We start from the raw sequence: 25390 nt of genomic DNA, 5'->3' as shown, positions 1-25390 counted from the left end.
CAGTAAATGTTTGGTGTGTCAGCAGGTTAAAGCACCACGACAGAAACCAGCAAGTGTATTACAACCTTTGAACGTGCTAGAATGGAAGTGTGAGAATGTGTCTATGGATTTCATTACAGGTTTGCCAAGAACTCTGAAGGGCTTTACAGTGATTTAGGTTGTTGTTGACAAACTAACAAAATCGGCACACTTCATCCTAGGGAAATCCACTTATACTGCTAGTAAGTGGGCATAGTTGTACTTGTCTGAGATTATGAGATTGCATAGGGTGCCAGTATCGATTGTCTCTGACAGAGATGTCCGTTTCACTTCCAAGTTCTTGAAGAGACTTGAGACTGCCATGAACACGAGATTAGATTTTAGTACAGCCTTTCACCCTCAGACTGATGGTCAAACTGAGCGTTTGAACCAAGTTTTAGAGGACATGTTGCGAGCTTGTGCATTAGAGTGTCCAGGTAGCTGGGATTGTCACTTGCATTTGATGGAGTTTTCTTATAACAACAGTTTTCAGCCTACCATTGTCATGGCACCGTTTGAAACTTTGTATGGTAAATGTTACAGACCCCCTATTTGTTGGGATAAGGTTGGTGATCAGAGGTTAATGGGTCCTGAGTTAATTCAGTCTATTAATAAAGCAATACAAAAAAATTAGAGCACATATGCAAGCAGCTTAGAGTAGGCAGAAAAGTTATGCTAATGTGAGACGAAAAGATCTTGAGTTTGATGTGGGAGATAAAGTGTTCTTGAAAGTGGCACCTATGAAAGGTGTCTTACGATTTGAAAAGAAGGGAAAGTTGAGTACTTGTTTTGTTAAACCGTTTGAGATTTTGGAGCGAATTGGTCCTGTGGCGTATCGTTTGGCGTTGCAGCCATCACTCTGTGTAGTTCATGACATGTTCCATGTTTCGATGTTGAGAAAGTACGTAACAGATCCATCTCATGTAGTGGATTACGAGCCATTAGTGATTGATGAAAATTTGAGCTATGCAGAACAATCAGTCGAGATTATGGCTAAAGAAGTAAAGATGCTGAGAAATAGAGGGATTCCATTAGTCAAAGTTTTGATGGCGGAATCACAACGTTGAGGAGGTTACATGGGAGAGAGAAGACGACATGAGAGCTCGTTACCCAGAGTTGTTCGAGAAATAGAACTTTCGAGGATAAAAGTTCCTTAAGGAGAGGAGAATGTAACGCCCCGAAATTTTGAGGTAATTTCTTGACACTTTTACCCTAAATTTCTTCTTGATTTTAATTTGTTGGGTGTTAAGTTACTCAGGTTTGGAAAGGTAAAAGAAAGAAAAAGGAGGATATAAGTTTTATAATAAGATAATATAATATAATATAAATTATATTATTATTATTACTATATTTTTTATAAAAAAAACCCTAAAATCAATCCCTTCCTTCTTCGTGCAGCCCCCCTTTCCACTCTCATCTTTCTTCTTCTTCACCATGTGCACCCGCCGATCGCCTCTAATCTTTTTCTTCTTCTTCGTCCGACCATTAGCCGCCAGCACCGCCCATCCCTCGAACCTAGTCGCCGCTGTTTCGTTTCCATCCGCATGAAGCTCGTTTCAACGCCTTTAAGATCTGGATCGTGTCGCCTGTTGCAGCTCTGTTTTCATCTCTGTCGGGCTTGTCTCCATCATTGAAGCCCATCGGTTGCGTCGTCGTCCTTTCCTGCGTGTCATCCGACAGAACCCAGCCACGCCGCCGCTCTTCTTCGAGCCGCACACCTAACATGAGCCGACCTGAGCCAATTTTCTGTCTTCTTTAGTGGCGTGCGCCAAGCCGCCTCCTAAGCCAAGGCATCACGAGCCACTCTTCCTTGCAACCACCTGAGCTAGTGATTGGTAAGGGAGAAATTGTTAATTTTGTAGTTGTTTTCCTTGGCCGACTTCATTATTATTGTCGAAATAAGTTGTTGGATTAAGTGGGTTCATTACCTTGGATCTTCTTCAAGGTTTGGAAGTCGATTTCTTGAAATCTACGACGACATTTGTAGAGCTTGATTACCCAATTTGCTTCGGTAAGTTGTGGAGTTTGTAAATTGGGAAGTTTGTTTGGACAACTTGCTCGTTTTAGTATTTAAATTCCTTATGTTATGTTTAGGTTGGTTTGTTGGATCCTAGTTGATTAAGGAACGTAGCTAAACCTCGAGGTAAGGGTTCCTACTACTAGACTCAAATTTGAGATTTGAACGTAGTGCATGTTGCGAAAGTATATGTTAGAGGTTGCGCTAAATTGATGTTTACGTGCTCACATAAAAGTAGTAATAATTTATTCTTGACTGGTTTTGGATGACACAATTGATAAATGTAGTTTTGATTTACATTGATGGGTCAAGCTATTGGCTTATTACAGATGATGAGGAATTGATTGTTATTCATAACTTAGGTTATTAATGGTTTGTGTTGTCATTGGATTAGTGTTACCTGGAGGTTCTGCGTAACTCATGCATGCTGTCAAGTTGTATGGATTTGGGATCGTCATGTGTAGGTTGTATATTTATTGATAAACGGTGCTGCAGACTGAATATAGACTTTATGTATGGTTTAGATCACTTGTAGTTCATGTTGTTGTTTGGGGCAGAGAAGATGAGATTTTTAGGTGTAAATTGCATAGTGACATTTTATTTTGTCGATTGGATTTGGGTAGAATGATGTTTGGTGTGATTTGAATGTATGTAGGCTGACAGAGAATGTTGTTGACTGACCTGACTCTTTGACCGATTATGCTTAAAGTCAGGATAGATAATTGAGCTATATTGTGATGTGACTGCTGTAGACTATTGAGATCGAATTTAGGGAATAACTGTTAGCCTTACCTATAGGGTAGCGTACTGTGCAGGCACGGTGTCCTATGGGATCACCCCATGTTGTGTGTTCTCCGAGAGCACTAGACTGATATGTGTATCCTTCGGGAGCACTAGATTGATATGTCGATCTGACGGGATTACTAGACTAATATATGGATTCGACGAGACCACTAGACTAATAGTTTCCAATCACAAAAAATTACTAAAAAATTTACGGCCTTCAATTAATACAAAACGAATGGATTATAACGGTAAAATATCCATAGGGAATGACATTAATATAAATTGAACGAATTACTAACATAAAATTGCACACTAAGTAATGAAATTTTGATTAATGGTTGATCATTACAAATGTATCATGTCAAGTAATAAAATGTAAAAATAAACTGAAAAGTAAATGTAAAAAAAAAAGATGAAAAAAATTTCATCAATTTGAAAAGACAAATAACACACATTTTTTAAAAAGCTTAAATGACAATAAAATTGAACCAATTTTCCATAAAAACGTGAATAATTGTAGGTTTTTTTTGTTAGAGAGAAATAAATTCGTATTAAATTAAAAAAAATAAGAATTTGAATTTTATCTATAATTGAAGTAAAAAGAAAAAAAAAAAGAAAAATAACATTCAAATAGAGTAAAAAAATTAAAATTTAAATGAAGAATGAGCAGGGGTGTACATAAGCCGGGTTGGAAAAAATATGGACCAACCCAAAGTAATCGGGTTGGTAAAAAATGAACCTATCGGTTCAAATGTAAGAGTCAACCCAAAAAATTCGGGTTGGGCTAGGTTGGGTTGGAGGGTTGGGCTTTCTTTTCTTCATATTGTTTTTTAAATTTTTAATTTTTCTTCATAAAATTTGGTTTGGCGGGTTGATCATCTTCTTTAATTTATAGCTAAGATATTTTCCTAAAAATGACTAAAAAGTGTCTAGGTCTTAGTTTTTAGTTTCTATTTTAGCTTCTGTTTTTAAACTCAGGGACATAGCCCGAGATCTTATTACATAATGCTTTTGTTCTTTAGCTCGGGGCCATCTCAGGGCAACTTTGGCCCCAGATCAATGCCATAATTTCTGATGTTTTTCAGCTCTATGCATCTCAAGGCCACAATGGCCCGGAACAATTAACCTAAATGCTTATGTTTTCAACTCGAGGACTCTCGTAGGAAATTTGGCTCAACCCAACCCTTCCAGTTTGGATTGGATTATTCGGGTTGGTCGAGTTACTAATTTTTTTAACACCCTTGACAATAAGAGAGAAGAAAAACGTCCCTATTTTGATAAAGTTTATGATGTATACTGTTTTGATAAATAATTTTTTAAAGTAGTGTATTAATATAGTTTTTGTATTCGGAAGAGGCTTACCCACCTGAATTTTCCAAAAAAAAAAAGAAAAATTGGGTGAGTAGCAAAGGGCGTAAAGTTGAGGTTCGAGGCGGATGGGTCCTGGGCGAGTGATGGTCCTGAAGCCGATGTTGACCTCTGAATCTACTTTTTCCTTTTTTCTGTTTTTTTTAATTTTATCTTAATATTATTTTATAATTTTCCATTTTTTATTTAATCGTGGGGTCAAAAAAATAATAATAAAAGAAGAAGTTTTAGATGGTTGCACCGGAAGGGTTTTAAGATGAGGGGGCGTGCAAATTAAGGTAAAGTATGAATGGGTTTTGGTAAATGAGTAGAAGTGAATATGGGAAGTTGACTACCTTTACTATTCTCTCTCCTTCCCCTCCCACATGTGCTTCTTCTTTTCTTTCCATTTCCACGTCTACCCTCCGCACCCACGCTCTCTTCCAGTTCTCTTTCCTTTCGAACACTTTTTTCTTTTTTTCTTCTATAGTATATTCTACTTTTCTTTTTCCTTAACCATCGAAACAAAATATATATTACTATACTAATACCTACTAGTACGTATCTATAATTGGGAAACTAAACAACTCCAAACCAACCTATCATATATAAAATAATGCAATTTAATTCTTAACTTTAAAATATCCACTAAATATCATTATTCTTACTCTTCTGTTTTCAATCGAATAAATCAATTGAGTTACATTCAACTTGTCGTCAACGTCGAGATGTAAGATCATACATGCCATATTTTTTTTCTTTTACATATATATATATATATATATATATATATATATATAAACACCTGCTTTTTATTAAACTGATGCGACACATATGGTTTTTACTTTTTTCTATTTTTGCAACTGGATGTCTTTTTAAAAAATTTATAATTCATAAATCATTTTTTATTTTTAGTTTCTATAATTTATGTTGTTCCAATTTAATGGAGAGATTCAAATTTCTACCTCAAAATATTCTATAACACATATTTTATATTAGTTAAACTAGGTTCATTTTATATTTAAGTATAGATATTGGAAAATTTTCCTAAATATAATAATCTACTAAAATATTTACGACCCGAGTAACAAAGTCGTTAGCCATTTTTTAAATATTCTAAGTTTGTCCTTTCATCTTTTTCTTCGATTTTTTTACCGTCTTTCTTTGTACTCCTCTTTTTTAGCTTCGATTTCTTCATTTTTTTTTTTAGACTTCGATAACTAAATCTATTTCTTTCTATTGTCTTTCTTATTTTTTTTCTCTTTTTTTAGGTGTGTGCATGTCTAGATTAGGTAACCAAATCTAATGGTGTATAACAATCTGAAAAAATTGGTTAGACATTTAAATTAGGGTAACCAAAACTAAAAAATTGTGTATAAAGAATATTGAAAAAATAGTCTATACCAAATTTTGAAAAAAAATCGTTTAGATTTGAGGTAGCCAAATCTAAACGATCGTATACCAAATCGCATTACTAAATATATTATGTGTATTGTTGACGGGGTATTTTGGTGTTTTATATGGTGGACCTCTGTGCTTTTTTCATTTTCGAAATTGCTCTATGTAGCGTAAATAGTTTGTCGTTTTTTTATATTTTTTAAAAGATCCCATAAATATTCTAACAGTAATATCATATTTTTAATAGACATTTTCAAATATAACATAATGAATAAAAATATTTACAAAAATTTTCAAAGTTTTATATTCTAAAAATTATGGGTGTCTACGATAACTTTTCTACTTGGATGACAAACATTTAAAGTTTTGAATTAAAATTAATGTTAAAAATAGACGTGACAATAATAATAATATATATAAATTCAGAAGGAAAATGAACCTTCCGCAATTTTACATCACAAATATAAAATGGGAGACCTACACAAATGGAGTTTGATTATTAAATTGCAAACGAGTACCTAGGAAGAAATATATATTAATTAAACTACTAATTGGAATCTCTTAAAAACTGAAAATGAAAGTTATATATTAATGTTAAAGATAACAAAAATATAAGACGAACCATAAAATATAACAATGTAATTGATAATTACTAGTTGGCTTATAAAATCTATATAGAGAGGGACTTTATATAATATTATTTGTAGCATAGGATTATAAATTGAAGTATATGTCTCTAAAATTAAAACTAACTTAATTCAAATTACAAGATTAACTATTTTCGAGGTTTTGGTTATGCACTCAAAGTTACTAACCATATTTCTCCAAAGTTGCACACATACTTATGAACTTAATATAGATTAATTAATTTAAATATGCTGTAACATACCACTAAAATTAACAAAAATAATAAATTAATAATAAAAAGATTGTCAAAATGTAATTTTTTTTTTTTTAAAGGTAATTTTATTATACAACAACAAGGGGACCTCACAGCTTGAGGTCAATGCAACAATGCATAAAATGCTAACAAAACAAAGAAAGTCTCTAAACATAACAAGCGATTTAACCAAAAAGACAACAAAAAAACAAAAGGACAAAGACCACAAACTCAACCAAGTCCCAACGACTGGGGAAATACAACATGACAAAAAAGAATAAAACCCCACAGCCTGGGAACAAACAGGAAACCAAATAAAATAACAAGTTAAAAAGGTAGATGAGCATCCTTTCTCCACGATCCAGCACGAGCACGAATCCACGAACAAATGAGATGGAAAAGGACAATAGGATCACGAGCCTGACCACCATGTAACCGATGATTTCTCTCGTTCCAAATAAAATAGATAGTTGCGCACCAAAGAACACGTCACAGCTTCCTCCTCACACCCTTCCCAATACCTTAATGACAAATCCAAGACAACTCAACCCTCCAATGCCCAATCCTATGAGAGGAACCCATGATCCGAAGAACCCTAGACCAAACATCCCCCCCCCCAAACGAACACGAAAAGAATAAGTGATCGCGAGACTCCACACCCCCCGACATAGAATGCACAACATCGGAACTGAACTATCCCACCTATGCAATCTATCTATAGTACCCAACCTATCTTTAATAGCCAACCACGCACAGAAGAAATGTTTTTGGATATTTCCCCCACCCCACAATAAACCATCCCATAGAACCCGACCACCCCTAGGACGAACAGCTTCCCATGCACTTGCAATAGAGAAACCACCCCGACGACCAGGAACCCATACCCAACTATCACTAACACTAAGACACGGACTGACCTCCTGAACCCTCTCCCATAGGTCAATTAATTCCAAAGAAACTCGAGGCCAAAGCCATTCTCCATCTGGGTCAATAAAGTCAGAGAGTCTAGCCTTCCTCCGACTAGCTGCATCATACATCACTCTCTCCCCAACCTGCTCCAAAATGGCACCCTCCGGCAACCACGGATCAAGCCAAACTCTAAAACTATTACCATTTCCCACCTTCATCCTTACAAGATGCTTCAGCTTCTCTCGCTTACGTAAGATCGCCCGAAGACACCAAGATTTACCCACTCTACTATCCACATCCCACAATGACCTCCCTTTCAGTATATAAGCTTCCACCCAAGCCACCCAAAGAGACCCCGAATTTGTTAACATAAGCCACAAGATCTTCAAAGTACTCGCAATATTCCAAGAAGGGCCATCTCGAATACCAAGACCGCCCTCCTCAAAGGGAAGACACACATCCACCCAAGCCACCTTAATACCTCCTCTACCTTCCTCCTTACCCCTCCAAAGATAAGATCTGAGAATCTTGTCCACCTCATTGTGCACATACGCAGGAAGAACAAACACACTAGCCCAGTACACTTGAAAACTACGAAGCACAGAATGAACAAGCTGCAGTCTACCTGCAAACGAAAGAACTCGAGCGGTCCAAGAACGAATCCTGCTAGTGATACGCTGAATCAGAGAAGCATAATCATTAGAACGTAATCGACCCGCCAAAAGAGGAAGGCCAAGATAACGAACAGAGAGATTACCACGGACAAAACCCATACAAGTAGCCAGATGAGAAGCATTCTCATTATTAACTCCTGCAACAAAAATAGAGCTTTTCCTAGGATTTGCGAACAAACCTGAAAGCTCACCAAACTTCTCAAGACATTCTCGGATAAATCTGATAGAGGGCTCATTAGCAGCACAAAAAATCATAAGGTCATCAGCGAAGGTTAGATGGGTTAACTTAACCTTCTCACAACAATGGTGAAAATGAAAACTCTGAGGGATCTTATTCAACATACGAGAAAGAACTTCCATCACCATAACAAAGAGAAAGGTAGATAAAGGATCACCTTGTCTTACACCCTTCCTGCCATGAAAAAACCCCTCCAGCGAGCCATTAATCATAATAGAGAACATAGGGGATGTAACACAGGCCCTAATCCAACTAACAAACTTCAACGGAGTACCAATAGCAATCAGCAAACCAAACAGAAAATCCCAATTAACAGAGTCATATGCTTTTTGAAGATCAACTTTCAAAGTACAACGAGGCTTACCAGAGTTAAGATGATATCCACCCACCAGTTCCTAACAAAGCAGAATGTTCTCGATAATACTCCTCCCAGGAATAAAAGCAGACTGATTACTACTGATAAAAGAAGGAAGCCACGCACGAAGTCTATCAGCCAGAATTTTAGAAATGCATTTATATAACGCATTACAACAAGAAATAGGACGAAAGTTCTCCAGACGCTCCGCCCCATTAGGAATGAGGGTGATAGCAGTAGCATTAACTCCTACTGGAAGGTAACATGTCTCAAGAAATGAAGAACCGCATCACAAAAATCTTCCCCAACCACAGACCAGGCACCTTTAAAGAAACCTGCAGAGAATCCATCAGGACCGGGGGCCTTTCCACTATCCATAGAGAATAAGACTCTCCTAACTTCCTCTCTACTAATAGGTAACTGTAATGCCTGACAACACTTCTCAGACCACTGAAACTGAACAATATCATCAATGACTGGGGATAATTCTCTATAGCCAATCTCCTGGGATCCCAAACTGTTACTAAAATAATTAACCGCCATCTAAGCCACCCCATCATGTGAAGACACCCTGGTTCCATCAGAATCAACTAGAGAACGTAACGTGTTACGACTCATACGAGAGCGAACTGATCGATGGAAAAAAGCCGTATTCTGATCACCCAACTTTAACCATCGAATTCTGGATTTTTGCCGAAGCGAGGCTTCCTCCAATCTAACTGCTGTCCAGAAAGTCTCCGTAGAAAGACCTGCTTGGTGACTCAAAACATCCGACATAGGATTACGTTCTACCTCTCTCTGGGCTAAATCCATGGCTGCCTTAGCATTGCGTACCTCCTCACTAAGACTCTTTATGTGTCTACCAAACCGTCTTCGCATGATAGGTTTGAGATGATGAAGATTTCTCATGAGGCTCACTATCGGAGAGACACCCTCATGACGATTCCACATCCTAGCAACCACCTCAATAAAGGAAGGATCCTCCACCCAATGATTGAAGAACCAAAAAGACACCACTTTGCTATTTATCTGAAAGCTAGGATAAAATAAAATAGGAGAATGATCAGAAATACCCCATGGAAGCACATTTACCAACATGGTAGGCCATGCAGAAAACCAATCTTCATTCACCAAAACACGATCCAGACGACGCAACATCCCAGACCCCTGAACTTTACTAGTCCAAGTAAACCAATTTCCCTACACCGAAGGCTCTACTAAGTCAGCATCGCTAATAGCCAAATCAAAGTCCTCCATCTCGCCCTGAATAGGAGATCCCCCAAATGCTTCAGAATGAACTCTAATAGCATTAAAGTCACCCATGACAACCCCTGGTCTCGACCACGCAGAAGTAATCTCAACTAACCGACGCCATAATAAACGTCTCTCAATATTACTATTAGAGGCATAAACACAGAACACCTCCACACAAACACCGAATAAAAGATCTGTTAACGTACCTGTAACAAACTGCTCATCCATCACATTAGTAGAAAAAGAAAAACGATTCTTCTTCCACATCACCCAAATCCGACCAACACCACTATTACTGTAACTACATGAGTAATCCCAAGAATTACCAAATTTTCTAGAAACAGAATCAAAATTACCTTCTCGAACTCTAGTCTCCAAGAGGCAACAAAACCCCACTGAGGAAGACCCCAGAAAATCAACGACTGCCTTACTCTTCATCTGGTGGTTTAAACCACGTACATTCCAAGTGCACCAACTAATCATGAGAATTATTAAGCGTAGGTAATCCTTTAGGACCAATAGAAGAACTAACACCACTTAGAATATCAGTCCCTTCATCAACCTGTAAGGGTGGCGGTGAACCCTCTATTATAGATAGTGCCCACTTGTCAGCATCACCCACCTCCAGAAGACTACCAAAAGAGTTTGGCATAATCACCTTCATATTCTTTCCACGATCTCTAACAGATACTAACTCACTCTTCTTGCGAGTTACAAGGGTAAATTCATCACTTTTACCCACCCCCTTCTCCACTTTTCTATTATGTCTATTAGGAGAGTTCTTTATTCACCTTCCTCTAACTGTTTGAACGCTTCAAGAACAACTTCCCCACAAGGTTCACTGTATACATCATCCCCCTTGTGAACTACCTCCTCCTGAATGGTTTTACTCTCCTCACTTCTAGAACACTTACTACTAGAATGCCCAAAGGCACCACACAAATTACACTTCCGTGGTTTCCACTCATAATTAACCGAAACATTAAACTCCACTCCCCTGAGATTAACAGTAATTTCACTTGGCATATTTGACCCTCCCTCTAATTCAACACAAACACGAGCATATGAAAGCCTACGACGCTCCTTAGTGGCCAAGTCTAAAGATATAGGTTTGCCCACAGCACCCGCTACAACAGCCAACCCAGCTTCTGTCCATAACTCCATGGGTAATTTCCCCAATGTAATCCAAACTGGAACTGAATTAAACACAAAGGATTCAGGAACAATACCTGGAGTCCACTTTCTGAAGAGCATAGGCTTGCCACCGAGATGCCATGGTCCACGCGATAGAATCCACTCCACTGATTTTGATCGTCTAAATTGGAAGCATATAAGATCGTTTTCCAAAATAGTGATAATGGGCATCTCAATTTTCCCACAAATTTTCTCAACCAGACGCTGAATAACGGAATAAGGAAGCTTGGCATCAATCAGTTGACCTACCAAGGAATTTTCCCACACTCTTATTCCTTGATCGATAACCTCTTCTGTTGGGATGACAACAATTTTATCCCCAATAGCTTTGGGAAGAGTATAGGGAAGGGATCCTTCAGTAGCTGTCCCAAAAAGCGAAGCCCAAGTGGATTTAGGAACATTCGCAGCAAAATTATTGACGTTTGTCGTTGGATTTTTCAAAACACCAGCAGGATCTGTGTTCGGCTGAATATCATCATGAGCTACCAAATTGGCAGCATCAATTTGTGGCCCATTAGGACATCCATCATTCTTCCGCCCAGACCCACGGAGATTAATTGACGCAACACCAGGCCCAATTTCCGTTTGATTTTCCGAAGCAAATGGCGGTCCAAATTCGGCAGAATTCAAATTCACATTCAGCCCACCAAATTCTGATCCGTCAACCTCTCCATGTAACGACCCAACTCCTTATACTGAATCGAAGTCATTACTAAATATAGAACAAGTGGTTTAAGTCATAAAATTTAGTAAAACGCATGAGGTTTGAGAAATTTTATTTATGAAAATCCAAACAAGGTAGTTATGCAAAAATGAAATGCATTCTAAAGTCCTACTCGGGCCCTATCTACATAAAAGATGGTAAATAATGAAGAATACTCAAACTCAGGTACTAAAGTCAAAACAAGAATAAGCGGAAGCAGGAGTCCCTATGGCTCGCCACGATCACTTCGGGTCGCTCGCCAGCTTGCCTTTGCCCTTGCCTCGTCCTCTACCTGAAAACATGACATGAAGAGAGTGAGTATAAAATACTCAGTAAGGGACCCACTACTAGTCCCACTAGGCGCCTGTTAACTTCCTGTCAGAGTCCTGTAACTGGTACCCAAATCTCTGGCACGTTCCCGAACACGTGCAACATGCGCTCCCGTAGGAACATAACTCTGGTCTTCAGTGCCCCGGGGGACACCTAGGACAATCGGGATGCGAGGACCCCGTCGAGTCACTCGAGTCATATTTATATCCATGCTAGACTGGTGTCTCGTCGGACCGCACAGTCCTAAATAGGTGGTGATCCCGAAGGACACCCATGCAGGTACGACTCTAACAGGTTAAGCTAACAGGTACCCTAATCGGAGTATACATACACATGGCGTCATCATATAACATAACAGATAAATCATCATTACACTCTCCATCTCGACACCCGTCGTACAGCCATAACAGTTCTCGTCATCACAACAACATGCTATAATATAACCATATCATCATTTGCATCATACTATCATTGATTTCATGCATCGTACAGTCTAGTCCTCAACATGCACATTTGAAGGTATACGTGACCTCATAATTCTAAACATGGAGCTAGTAGTAGAATCTCTTACCTGGAGATTTACTTGGCGAGTCCTAACCGCGAGGCAAATGTGCTTTCCAAGCGACGAGGTCCTAACTGTTTAATATGCCAAAATTCGTAATTAGGTCACCAACGACTAACGGTTCAAAACTCAGGCGAAATGACTTACCCTAGAAAGAGGTTGCAATGGTTGAGCCCCTACTGAAGAAATCCCACGCTGCAGCGGTTACTTGGTCCAAGACGTCCCTTAAGGAAAATAATCTAATTTAATTCCAAATTAAATTATTTAGTGCCCAAAACCATTGAATCTTACTGGGTAATGCCAAAATAATTAATTTAATTACCAAAATTGGATGGGAGGAGCCAAATTAGGCTTGGCGGCTCGGCTGGAAAAAGGGCAGGGACCAGCTCGGCTTGGAGGTTGAAGATCGGCTCGGCTCGCGGCGCAGACAGGCGCGGCTCGTGGTGCAGACAGACGCGGCTCGGCTTGGTACAGCGGCTACGCACGTGCGGCTCGCACGCGGGCGCTGCTCGGCTCGCGGGTGCACGCGGCTCGGGTTCCGGGTCGGAGGCACGCGGCGCGGGCCGGGCCTCGGGTTACGGAGCGGGCTTCGACCGGGTCGGGTCCTCACGCGACGAGGCGCTGGTTTTCGGATCCGGGTGGCGCGACAACTGCGGGTGGTCCGGCTACACCACGGCTTCGCTCGGCGACGACTGCAGACGGACGCTCGGCTGCGCTGCGTCGGATCGAAGCGGCGCGACGCGGCTGGCTGACGGATCGACTGTGGATCGCGAAAGGTGACGCGGCTCGGCTTCGGGCGACGGCTACGAGAGACGGCTGCTCCGACGGACGCTCGGTGTGCGCGGATCAGCTTGGACGATTCTTCCGACGCGGCTGGAAGCTCGGCGACGGCTCGGTTTTGACTGCAGACTCGGCTGCGCTGCTGAACAGAGAGGGGAAGGCTTGGCGGCTCGGGTTCGCGGCGGCGGCGGCGTGCGGCGGCTAGGGTTTGATTAATAATAATTTTTTTTTCTCCCTTTTTCTCTTTTCTTTTCCCCTCTTTCTTTCTTTGATTTTTTTCTCTTCCTCTTTACGCACGAGTCCCAAGGCTTTTTATAATACAATAACTCTTTTCTTTTCCTTTTAAATAACCCAAACCAACCATCTCCTCTCTCTCTCCAAATCTCACCAAAATCAACCAACCTCCTTTCAATTAGCAATAACTCACTAAATAAATTCTAAATACTAAAACAGGTAAAATAATAGAAAATACTTAATAATAAAAAAAAAGTGGAAAAATCCCGACTTTAATAAACCGGAAACTTCAAAATGATAAGGTTCTCCCAATAAATTTGTATTTTCCAAGACCATACATAAATATTAATAGTAAGATGAACAAAAACGAGTTTGTTGGGGCGTTACACTCCACCTCCAATTTGAAGCCCACTTAGCTTAGGCCCAATTTCCTTTTGATTTTTTGACGTAAGTGGCGGTCCAATTTCGGCAGTATTCAATTTCACCATATTCTCAATTCGCGGCCCCTTGAACGATTCAGCCTTCAACCCACCAAAATCTGATCCGCTAACATCTCCACCTTCAATTTGACGCCCACTTAGCTTAGGCTCAATACTACTCATTCCACTTACCGCAGACTCAACAGACGTAAACCCGGCTGAACGGTTTTTTTGGGTCGGTCGGTTCAGAGGTAAGCGAACCGCATCTAGGTCAATCGTCTTCCTCTCGCATGCTGCCGCCTCGTGGATTTTCTGTAATCCGGCCAACGCTCGCTTTCGTGTCTTCGAAGCATCGCTGACCGTCACATCTCCAGACTCAATCATCGTATTTTAGTGCTTTGCCGAGGTTCAAAACCGATTAATCATAGAAGCCAAAAATGCAGAGATCCAAACGTCTTCATTCCGTCAACAATTGAAATTAATCGCTTAAAACTCAGAATCCGCACACAATAAACTACTTAATCGACACTAAAACATTCAAATCTGATAGGAAATATTTTTAATCACACAACGTAGTCAAAACAGACGTAAATCTCTGAGGAAACCGTGGGTATATTTCCCCTTCGAACCCAGTCCACTGTCGTTCCGGTGACCAAGAAAATCGAATGAAAACTCCCCAAATCTTCACGAAAACTCTAATTCAATCCAACAAATTGATAAATCTGATGCAAACAATGATAACCCTTCAAAACCCAGTGATTGAATCGATGGATTTCGTCGGCAAACCTTCCCCGCGCACCTTCGGCCACAGATCGCACGAATGCCGAATTGGAAAAGTTTAGAGAAGCGTGTGTAGTTCACGCGCCCGTTTTTTCAAAATTCAGTTTTTCCTTTTGCTCCCGTCAAAATGTAATTATCTTTCACAGAAAAATCAAACCTAACAAATTTTGTTTTTAGTGGCCTTTTTCATATCGAGTGTAATTAGTTTATCAATTTTTTTATTTTTAAAAGAATCCCAAAATATTACGATAAAAAACTATAAAATATATGCATTAAATATCATTTTTTTCAAGTTTCATTATATATTTTAATTATCGTAAAAACATGGCACAAGGGATATCGAGAAAATACAATATTGAAATAATATAATATAATATATAAATAAATAAATTAGAAAATTAAGAAAATAATTATGAATTTAAAATTCTTAAATTTCTCCAGTTTCTCACACTTATTTGGATTTCTCTCCGCTCTTGGTATGTTTTTACAAATCCACTAAAAGTATATGAATACTTGACACATGGATGAAGGAAGTGGTTTTATTTTGATGCTAAATGTGTACTATAAAACTAAGACACTTGGCTTGATGGGTGTCTATATATCTATTTAATATTTATAATATTAACCCATTTTTAGTTTATTTATTTTTAATAAATTTCAAATGTAATAGTTTAAAATTAATTTGGTTCAAATTGTTTATATTTATTTCATAATAATTATTATCGTTAAAGGAAGGGAAATTTTCCTAAATATAACAAACTGAAATATTTACAGCTCATGGAACAAAACCCATAAAGTTAGTTATTTTTTAAATATTTCAAGTTTGCTCTTTCATATTTTTCTCCTCTATGATTTTTTTCATTCCTCTATCCTCTTCTTTTTTAGCTGCGATTTCTTCCATTTTTTTTTTTTGTTTTTGTTTTTAGATTTGGTTACCCAAATCTATTTTTTTTTCTATCGTCTTTCTTCTTTTTCTCTCTTTTTTAATTGTGTGCATATCTTTCTTCTTCTTTTTTCTTTTTCTTTTTTTTTTTCATTCATTAAATGCATCGTATCATCTTTCTTCTTTTCTTTTTTACGTTTAGATTAGGTAACCAAATCTAAAGGATAGTGTATAAAGAAACTTGAAAAAACTGGTTAGGCATTTAAATTAGGATAACTAAAACTAAAAGATTGTGTATAAAGAATATTGAAAAAAATCGTTTATACCAAATTTTAAAAAAAAATGGTTTAGATTTGGGGTAGCCAAATTTAAACAATCATGTAACCAAATCTAAACGATTGTGTAACCCAATTAATTAAACGATCGTGTAACTAAATTAAACAATAGAATTGAAAAAACAAATCTAAACGATCGTGTACCAAATCGCGTTACCAAATATATTACGCACATCGTTGACGAGACATTTTTAGTATTTTACATGGTGAGCCTCTGAACTTTTTCCATTTTTGGAATTGTTCTATACAGTATAAATACTTTGCCGCTTTTTTTATATTTTTGAAAAGACCTCTTCAAGAAAGGACTTTATATGATTATATTTCCAAACACTACTAGAAAAAAGGGTTTTAGTGACACTACTAAACAAGACATTGTGTCGTTAAAAATAAAAAATAAAAGAGGTTGGATGAGGTAAATTGTTTCGTTGAAAATAAATATGCAAGTTTTTTCTTCAATTTCATGCTAGCAAGCTGGATCATGGTTTCGAACCTGTCTGACAGTTATTTTGATTTCTTTTCTATAAATACATATCTTTTCCCTATGACTTCTCAATTTAAACCATTAAAGATTTTCTTATATGTTGTATGTCAATGATGATGTTTTCTTATGCTATGGTTCCCAGGGAAAAACAAGGATTATTTGGATTAATGTATTGTCTACTCGATTTTTTGGGTTGAATTTGATAGAAGAGGAACTACAAGAGATCTTGATAACAACACTTCCCAATTCTCATGGTAAGAAAGTTTTGACACTTACTTATTTTGCAACTGCATTTTATATATTATTTGGATTTTTGGAGTCGCCTTCTGATGTAAATTTTTAGAGTGTTTGTTATTTGTTACATTGTTTGTTTTTTTCCCATAACATTGGTTGCAACTTTAGTTCTTGGAATAATTTTGATAATGATATTAACTTAATTTATCACGAACTCTGTTAGGGATAAAATAATAAGTTAATATGTTGCATATGAAACAATAATTGTATAACTTACGTAGTTTGCTATTCACTATTAGGACTTCCGAACTTGCAAGAAAGTAGAAGCCTCTGTAGAGGGTAATCAAAATATAGGCGTGGGGATTTAGTAAAAGAAAGAGGTAAGTGATGTTTTGTAACTGCAACTTAACTATTTTGTTTTTTCTTTTTTCTGATGGATAATGTTCGAAGCAAGGCGATATTGTGGGAAAAACATATGAGGGGTGGGGATTTAGTAGAAGAAAATATGTATGTGTGCTTTATGTGTTGCAACCGTAACTTAACTATTTTGTTTTAGGAATCATGTTGACATGTACTTAGGAATGTTGCTTTGATTATCCTACAGTGGTAACCATTGAAAAGCTATTTTGTGCAATCCACTTAGACATATGTTTTAAGAATCGTGTTGACATGTACTTAGGAACTTGATACTTTGTTACATTGACTATCCTGCAGTTATGGTAGTCATTGAAAAGTTATTTTGTTCAATCCGCTTAGACATATGTTATAGGAATCATGTTGTTTTGTAATGGCTTTGGAGGATGGGGCCAAGGGTAAATTTATGCTATGTTTCAACTTGATGCAAACTAAAACATTGCTTGGAATCTAAAGATTGAATTGAAACTTACATTTGCAACATTTATATACTATGCTTATGCTTATATAGTCGTTTTTTTTTTTTTATCTTTTGCGTTCCTTATGGGTCTTTTATTAAAATCTTGGTTGTATGAACTTTGGGCACTTATTTTAAAAAGTTTATTAGTCTGCTTATTAAGAAGGTGATTTCTGTTTGACATGTACTTAATGTTTATGTTTATGCTTATGCATTTTCTATAATGAATTTTGGCTAAGGTTCATTTTCTTCAAATTTGCAGGTAGTTGAAGAATCTATGGACTATGGTATCAATCAAGTTCATTTATGCGTCAATTTGATTAGATTAGATCACACATACATGTAACATTACAGTTAATTTATCTTTTGGATTATTGTAAAACCTTTACCGACGATGTAATTTATATTTTTTATTATCAATATAAATATCTTTCCAAACATATGTGGGTAATGTTGAAATTTAGTATTTAATTTTTTTGAAAGAAGAAATATATGACAAAAAAATATGTGTTGCGAAAATGAAGAATAACGACATCAAACCTGTGTCGACATGTAAGCCTTTATTAAATAGAAACAGTGTCGTTAAAGCACATTTCTTGACAACAATTGTGTAACGAAACATTTACAATGACAATATATTGGTGTCGAGTTATATTGAATTTACAATGACAATATATTAGGTGTCGAGTTATATTGAAAGATGACATACTTAAAGTGTCGTTATAAGAGTATTAATGACAATATATTTGTATCAAGTGATAGATAATGGTGACACATTTAAATTGTCAATGTAACAGTATTAATGACAATATATTGGTGTCGAGTGATAGATTACGGTGATACATTTAAAATGTCAATGTAAGACTATTAATGACAATATATTTGTGTCAAGGTATAGATAACGATTACACATTTAAAGCGTCAATATAAGGTTATTAATGACAATAAATTCGTGTCGAGTAATAGATAACGGTGACACATTTAAAGCGTCAATCTAAGAGTATTAGTATCAAGGTATAGATAATGGTGACACATTATTTGCATCAATATAAGGGTATTGATGACAATATATTGGTGTCCAGTTATAGATAACGGTGACATATTTATTGCGTCGAGGTAAAGGTATTAATGACACAATTTTGGTGTCATCTAAGCATATTTAAAGACACGTTTTCCAAAATGTCGTTAAATAGTCTTTCTTGACAGTGGCTTCAATGACGCAAAAATTATGTCGTTAAAAGTCTTTATGACGCAAAACTTATGTCGTTAAAACCCAAATTTGTCGTAGTGAAAGTCTAAAAAATAATAGAAATTACATTTGTTTTGGAAAAATCAACAATAAATTGCCTAAAATCGTTGGTGGAATGATATAAACACGACTCCTCTGCTCTTAAATCTTTAGTAAATACATATACCAATTAGGTTAATCACTTATTAGCAATTTAAAACATAGAGATTAAAATGATATTATTAACATAGTATTTATTATAAACCTTATTACTCATATGAATAGTGGACTTTGCATTCGTAAAATTACATCAATAAATATGTAGAAGAAAAAGTATATTTGAAGGATTGAGTTCAATAGCCTTTGTTTTGTTACCTAGAATTGTTTCTTTTAAAAAAAAACATATTATAAATATTAGTAAAATAGATACTTATTATTCATTATACTTACTATCCATATAGTCATGTGTCACTCTTCTTCTCATCCAACTTCTATGTCAAATGTTTCGAAGATACTCACTCTTAATATAGTCATTAATCCACCTCATGCATCCTTGTCAAATTGCCTATAAATGTGGCATATGATGGATTTGTAAATCTACTAGCGTTTATTATTGATAGAATACAAAATTTTACTATATGTCATGAATATTTTAGTTTATTTTACTATATTTAAAAGTGTCCCTTTTAATATTATATTTTCTCGATATCCATATTTTGTTATACCTCCATCTTACAAATAAGCCAAAAATTGAAAAGTATATATATATATATATATATATATATATATATATATATATATATATATATATATATATTTTATTTTACTAAAATTCAACTATTTAATTAAAAAAAATAAACACCATGCTATAAAAGTAAATAAGAGTATAACCACGTTTTTAAAAAAATAAAAATAAAAAATTTATCAAATAATAAGGCATAAATGATGATTATTAACCAAGTTTAAAATTTTAGGTAATCAAAAATAGAAATGTATTAAAGGAAAACATAATTTATTTGGGTTTTTTTTTTATTTGTTCCATGATTTTACAACGTTGCATTTCAACACTTAAATTTTGAGTTTAATTTTGTGTAAAAATTTCAAAATATCACATTTTTACTATTAAATTTTAGGAAAATTATGGTAAATAACAAAATTATTAAAAATATTTACAAAATTTCAGATTAAATTAATAATAGACATTGATAAACTTCTACTCGTGTCTATAGTTAATTAGTGTCTATCATTGGTATATTTGAAATTTTACTATATTTTGTGGGGTTTTTTAAAAAAATATAACAAAGCACGAAAATATTTACACCCTATGGAATAATTTTGAAAAAGGAAAAAGTCCACAAGCTCACAACGTGAAATAACAAAAACATCCCTCGATAACACACTCGTGAAAAACAATTAAAAACAATCTTGAACCCAATCTAAACGATCTTTTACCCTTATATGCAGTCTAAATGATCTTGTACTTAGTCTAAACAATATTGTACCTAGTCTAAGCAATGTCTAGGAGCAAGCAATTGACCTACTAAAAAAGATGCAAAGAGATTGATGAGGATTCAAAGATGAAAAATGTAAAAGTGGGAGACTAAAGAGAGAAGGTCAGAAGCGTCATTTTCAATTTTTCAACAAATAACAAAGTGACGAGGATGCCAAAGAACTAGGTTTTTCTATTTTTTTTATTATTGCTTTGAAATTAAGTATGTTTTTTATGTAAAGATGTAGGATGTGCTTACCAATATAGTATATTATAGATCTTATAATGGAGGGACAGAAGGAAAAAAATTGTCTTATCTATTTGTATTATTTCAATAATATATTTTCATTTAAACTTAATTATCCATTTCAAAACATTAACTAATTATAATTATTGGAAAATTTGTTAAATAGTTATAGTTGGTAGAAATACATAAAGTATATAGAATAAGTACAAATGTCCAAATAATAAAGTCAATGTCGATGTCCAAAATTTCAATCTATTTAAAGATCGGATATGTAATTGATACATACATACATATATATATATATATATATATATATATATATATATATATATATATATATATAAACCACTTCTCAATATAAGGTTTGATTGAGTGGATTGTTTCATTATCAAATTCTTTAAATATTTTAGGTCATTTGAATTATACACACGTGTCCAACAAGTCTTGAGTAAGATATTTGAAAAATGAAACTGAAAAATGTATTAAATAAATATAGCTTTATATTATTTGTATAATTAATTACTCTTTTTTTTTTTTTTTTTTTTGTATTTAGTTAAGTAAAATGAAAAATCAGGTGTTAGCAACTAGTTATTGTCAAAAGCCCAAAAGTGTAATTGGAGCTATTATGCATATGAACAAATTTAAAGAGGGAATAAAAGTTATATGATCAAATTTTATTTCCCGAAATTTGTATCTTAAAAAAAAGGGTATATTATATTTATGTAGAGTAGATAGGGTAATGAAAATGTAGTTGGTCTAGTGTAGAGTAAAGCGCGTGAAAGAACGAAGAGAAGTGAAGGAGTGGGGGTGCGAATGAAAGGTGAAGGTGCTATGAGAAACAGCATTTCCCATCTGGACCCCACATTTTCTTTCTTCTTTTTTCCATTTTACTTATATCCAAATTCTATATATCATAATAGTAGCCAAACTAAATTAATAATACTCAGAAGAAGAAAAAAAAAAAAATTACTAAAAAGTATGATATATGTAGTCGATGAAATAGATACATATTTCAAATGGTAAAGAAGTAAAATGAAAAAATGAAAAATAGTTATTTATTTTATTTTTTAGAGGTAGGAAACTTGGGGGGTATAGTAGTGTAGTGGTGTAAGCAATATATAATCTATATGATGAGAGATTGAGAATGTATTAAGTATTGGGAATTGCGGTGCTACCACGGCTTCCCCCCTTTTCTTTTATATATATATATACGTATCTCTTTCTTTCCTACATTTTTTTGCTATTTTTCATTTTCACATTCTCCCACACTCAAAATTATTCTTCCATCCACAACCCCCTCAACCAAAAAAAAAAAAAAAAAAAAGAAAAAGAAAAAAAGAAAAGAAAAGAAAAGAAAACCCTTCTATTATTATGGCCTCTGTTGTTCCTTATCCCCTACTGTTTTCCCCTTTCCTATCATGTTCTCCTTCTCCCTGAAATCCCCCCAAACACACTGCCTGATTGATTCCTCAAACCCTCATTCCCCATTTACCATTTTCACTTACATGGTTTCCTTTTGATTCTTTTTTCTCTTCTTCTTTCCACTTTCTTCCCTTCTTTCTCTTTAGTTCACATGAAGAGGGAGCTTGAAGATGATAGATCTACTACACCTGGGGATTCCCGGAGGATCGTGAAAGGAGATTGTTCTTCAATGTCGTCTGGAAAACTCAAGATGTGGCACCTCCAGGAGGAGGAGGCCGGGGAGGATGCCAAAGACGGCGCCGCCGGTGGAATGGATGAGCTACTTGCTGTTTTGGGTTACAAAGTTCGTTCCTCAGATATGGCGGATGTCGCTTTGAAGTTGGAGCAGCTTGAGATGGTCATGGGAACTGCTCATGAACATGGGATTTCTCATCTTGCTTCCGATACTGTTCATTATAATCCTTCTGATCTCTCTTCTTGGGTTCAAAATATGCTCTCTGAATTCAATAATTCCACTAACCATTTTAATCCTCCCCCTCAATCTTCTCCCTATTCCAATTGTCACCACCCCATTCAATCTACGAAATCTTGTTTCTACGACGATGATTCTGAGTACGATCTTAGTGCCATTCCTGGCGTTGCGGTTTTACCTCCTAAAGATGAAACCCAAACTAATTCTCGTAAGCGATTGAAGATTGAAACACAGAGTAGTTCGGTTAATTTGCTACCGTCGCCGTCCTCCTCTTCGCCGCCGTTCGCTTCTACGCCCGGGATTGCCTCTGAATCTTCGCGGCCGGTGATGGTTGTGGAAGAGGAGTCACAAGAGACCGGGATTCAACTTGTTCACGCTCTAATGGCTTGCGCTGAAGCTGTACAGCAAGAGAATATGAAGCTCGCCGATGCGTTGGTTAAGCACATCGGATTTCTTGCAACGTCTCAAGCTGGCGCTATGAGGAAAGTCGCCACGTATTTCGCTCAAGCCCTAGCTCGTCGGATTTACAGAATCTATTCTCCTCAAGATGGACTATACTCCTCCTACTCCGATCCTCTTCAGATGCACTTTTACGAAACCTGTCCGTATCTGAAATTCGCGCATTTCACTGCCAATCAAGCCATTCTTGAAGCGTTCGCGACGGCGGCGAGAGTTCATGTCATCGATTTCAGTCTTAATCAAGGTATGCAATGGCCTGCGCTTATGCAGGCACTCGCGTTGCGGCCTGGAGGTCCACCGGCGTTTCGATTGACTGGAATCGGCCCGCCGCAGCCGGAAAATGCAGCGGGTTCGTTGCAGCAAGTCGGTTGGAAGTTAGCGCAGATGGCAGAGGCCATTGGTGTTGATTTCGAGTTCAATCACATCGTGTGTAGTAATCTAGCGGATCTGGATTCGGCAGCTCTTGAGATTCGACCGGCGGCAGTGGAGGCGGTAGCGGTGAACTCGGTGTTCGATCTGCACCGGTTGTTGGCTCGGCCTGGAGCGATCGAGAAGGTTTTGGGATCGATAAAGACGACGAAGCCGAAGATAGTAACGATTGTGGAACAAGAAGCGAATCACAACGGGCCGGTTTTCCTGGACCGGTTTACTGAGGCGTTGCATTATTACTCGAATCTGTTTGACTCGTTGGAAGGGTCTTCGAGCGGGTTCGAACCGGGAAGTGAGGACGTGTTGTTGTCGGAGGTTTATTTAGGGAAGCAGATATGCAACGTGGTGGCTTGTGAAGGAACGAACCGAGTGGAGAGGCATGAATCACTGACTCAGTGGCGAACTCGGATGGAATCGGCGGGGTTTGACCCGGTCCATCTCGGTTCAAACGCGTTTAAACAAGCAAGTATGCTTTTGGCCCTCTTTGCGGGAGGAGAAGGGTACAGGGTGGAAGAGAATAATGGGTGTTTAATGCTTGGCTGGCACACTCGACCGTTGATCGCCACGTCAGCATGGCAACTCGCTCCTGATGAGTCGAAGTGAGTGGACTCTGTGAGCGAGTATGTGTGTGTGTGTGTGTGTGACTGCTTGTGAGTTTGTGGACCTCCTCCTTTTTTTCCCTTAAATATCTCTTCTTTCTTTTTTTTTTTTTCTGCCTTTGTATTCAAAGGGTGGATTAATGACGATATGCATTTTCTTTCTTTCTTTCTTTCTTTCTTTTTTCTTTTGTAGCTTACCTTTTTACAAATAATAAATATGGTGGGTATTAATTCTTAAAATGTGGAAAAATATTATGAAAGTATCTCCTCTGTCTGCCTTCCTTTATATATATATATATATATTTTTTTTTTTTTTTGTATCTTATTTGTGGACTGCAATTTGTTATAAACTCATATTTTCAATTATTATTTTTTTGCAATTTAAATCATTTTCTCTTGTATTTGTATTGGCTTACATTTAGGGTTGATTTGCATGGCATGGTGTGACAAATAGGTAGAAGAAGATAAAATTATTAAATGGCCTGTCTCTCCTAAACCATGTGCATCACCTTAATTAATAATTAGTTTTTTTTAGTTTCTATTTCTTATTCCTTTATTGATTTCTCAAAAATCAAACCAAAAATATTTATCCAATAAATAGCCTAAGTTGTGCAACATCACTCAAATTAAATAGAACTTGGAATTTTTAGAAATTTTAGAATTGTGATTATAGAACATTTAAATATGATAATTAACACATATACACTAGATAATAAACTTATTCTTTAAAATATTTGTTCATATGTATTATTAACTACATTATTAAAGATTTTAATTTCAAAAGAAATAATATATATGTATATATGTTGTATTGTAGCTAGAATTATTTTAAACAGATTTTGAGGCATTATTGGTTCCTTCCAAGCTTATAATATTATATTATTCAGATTTTGAAGAATGTGAGATTAGTGTAAACTACAATGAGGTGGGCAAAGAAAAGGGATGAACTATGGTTTCTATCAAAGCTAAAGAATGCTAAAATGATAGTGATTAGGGTAAATGAGAATCTTGTATTTATCTAAAAAATAGTGTTTGAAACCAACTCAACTTTTATATATATATATATATATATATATATATATATATATATATATATATATATATATATATATATATATATATATATATATATATATATTAAAAAAGTTTCATAAAAATAAAATAAAAAAGAAGAAACAAATCTGATGAGTATATGAGGAAGCAAGTTTACTGTTATTTTAAATTTGGTGTAGTACAACTTTATATGAATGTTGATGTTGGAACAATTATTATTATTACACAGTTGTGAGATGGATTCTCTTTTTGTAAAAAGTATTTGTGATTTTGATTATTGTTATAATTAAATTAGGCTCGCAACTCAAAT

General features: G+C 36.1%; 3 protein-coding genes across 3 annotated transcripts; 2 read left to right on the top strand and 1 right to left on the bottom strand.

Moving 5' to 3' along the window:
• Positions 1–758: 758 nt before the first annotated feature.
• Positions 759–1085, top strand: LOC127150858 (uncharacterized). The gene has a single exon (XM_051089548.1). The coding sequence runs from the start codon at positions 759–761 to the stop codon at positions 1083–1085; it is 327 nt and encodes a 108-aa protein (XP_050945505.1).
• A 5864-nt stretch (positions 1086–6949) lies between these two features.
• On the bottom strand, positions 6950–9165 carry LOC127150857 (uncharacterized). Its single transcript, XM_051089547.1, has 2 exons — positions 8908–9165; positions 6950–8662 (listed from the first exon to the last, which is right to left on the bottom strand). The coding sequence occupies exons 1-2, from the start codon at positions 9163–9165 to the stop codon at positions 6950–6952; spliced, it is 1971 nt and encodes a 656-aa protein (XP_050945504.1).
• A 12633-nt stretch (positions 9166–21798) lies between these two features.
• On the top strand, positions 21799–24193 carry LOC103499322 (DELLA protein GAI-like). The gene has a single exon (XM_008462300.3). It carries the CDS (start codon positions 22220–22222, stop codon positions 24029–24031), a length of 1812 nt encoding a protein of 603 aa, XP_008460522.1. The 5' UTR covers positions 21799–22219; the 3' UTR covers positions 24032–24193.
• The last annotated feature ends 1197 nt before the right edge of the window (positions 24194–25390 follow it).

This window comes from Cucumis melo, chromosome 9 (assembly GCF_025177605.1).
Source record: "Cucumis melo cultivar AY chromosome 9, USDA_Cmelo_AY_1.0, whole genome shotgun sequence".
Classification (NCBI taxonomy): Eukaryota; Viridiplantae; Streptophyta; class Magnoliopsida; order Cucurbitales; family Cucurbitaceae; genus Cucumis; species Cucumis melo.
Note: the sequence above shows the minus strand (reverse complement) of the source record. Positions and strands in the feature narration are given on the sequence as shown.

Coding starts and splice junctions, on each gene's coding strand:
- LOC127150858 (XM_051089548.1), top strand. CDS start 759: ATGAAAGGTGTCTTACGATTTGAAAAGAAGGGAAAGTTGAGTACTTGT.
- LOC127150857 (XM_051089547.1), bottom strand. CDS start 9,165: ATGGCGGTTAATTATTTTAGTAACAGTTTGGGATCCCAGGAGATTGGC. Junction 8,663..8,907: donor GGGAAGATTTTTGTGATGCG/GTTCTTCATTTC, acceptor CTGCTTTGTTAG/GAACTGGTGGGTGGATATCA.
- LOC103499322 (XM_008462300.3), top strand. CDS start 22,220: ATGAAGAGGGAGCTTGAAGATGATAGATCTACTACACCTGGGGATTCC.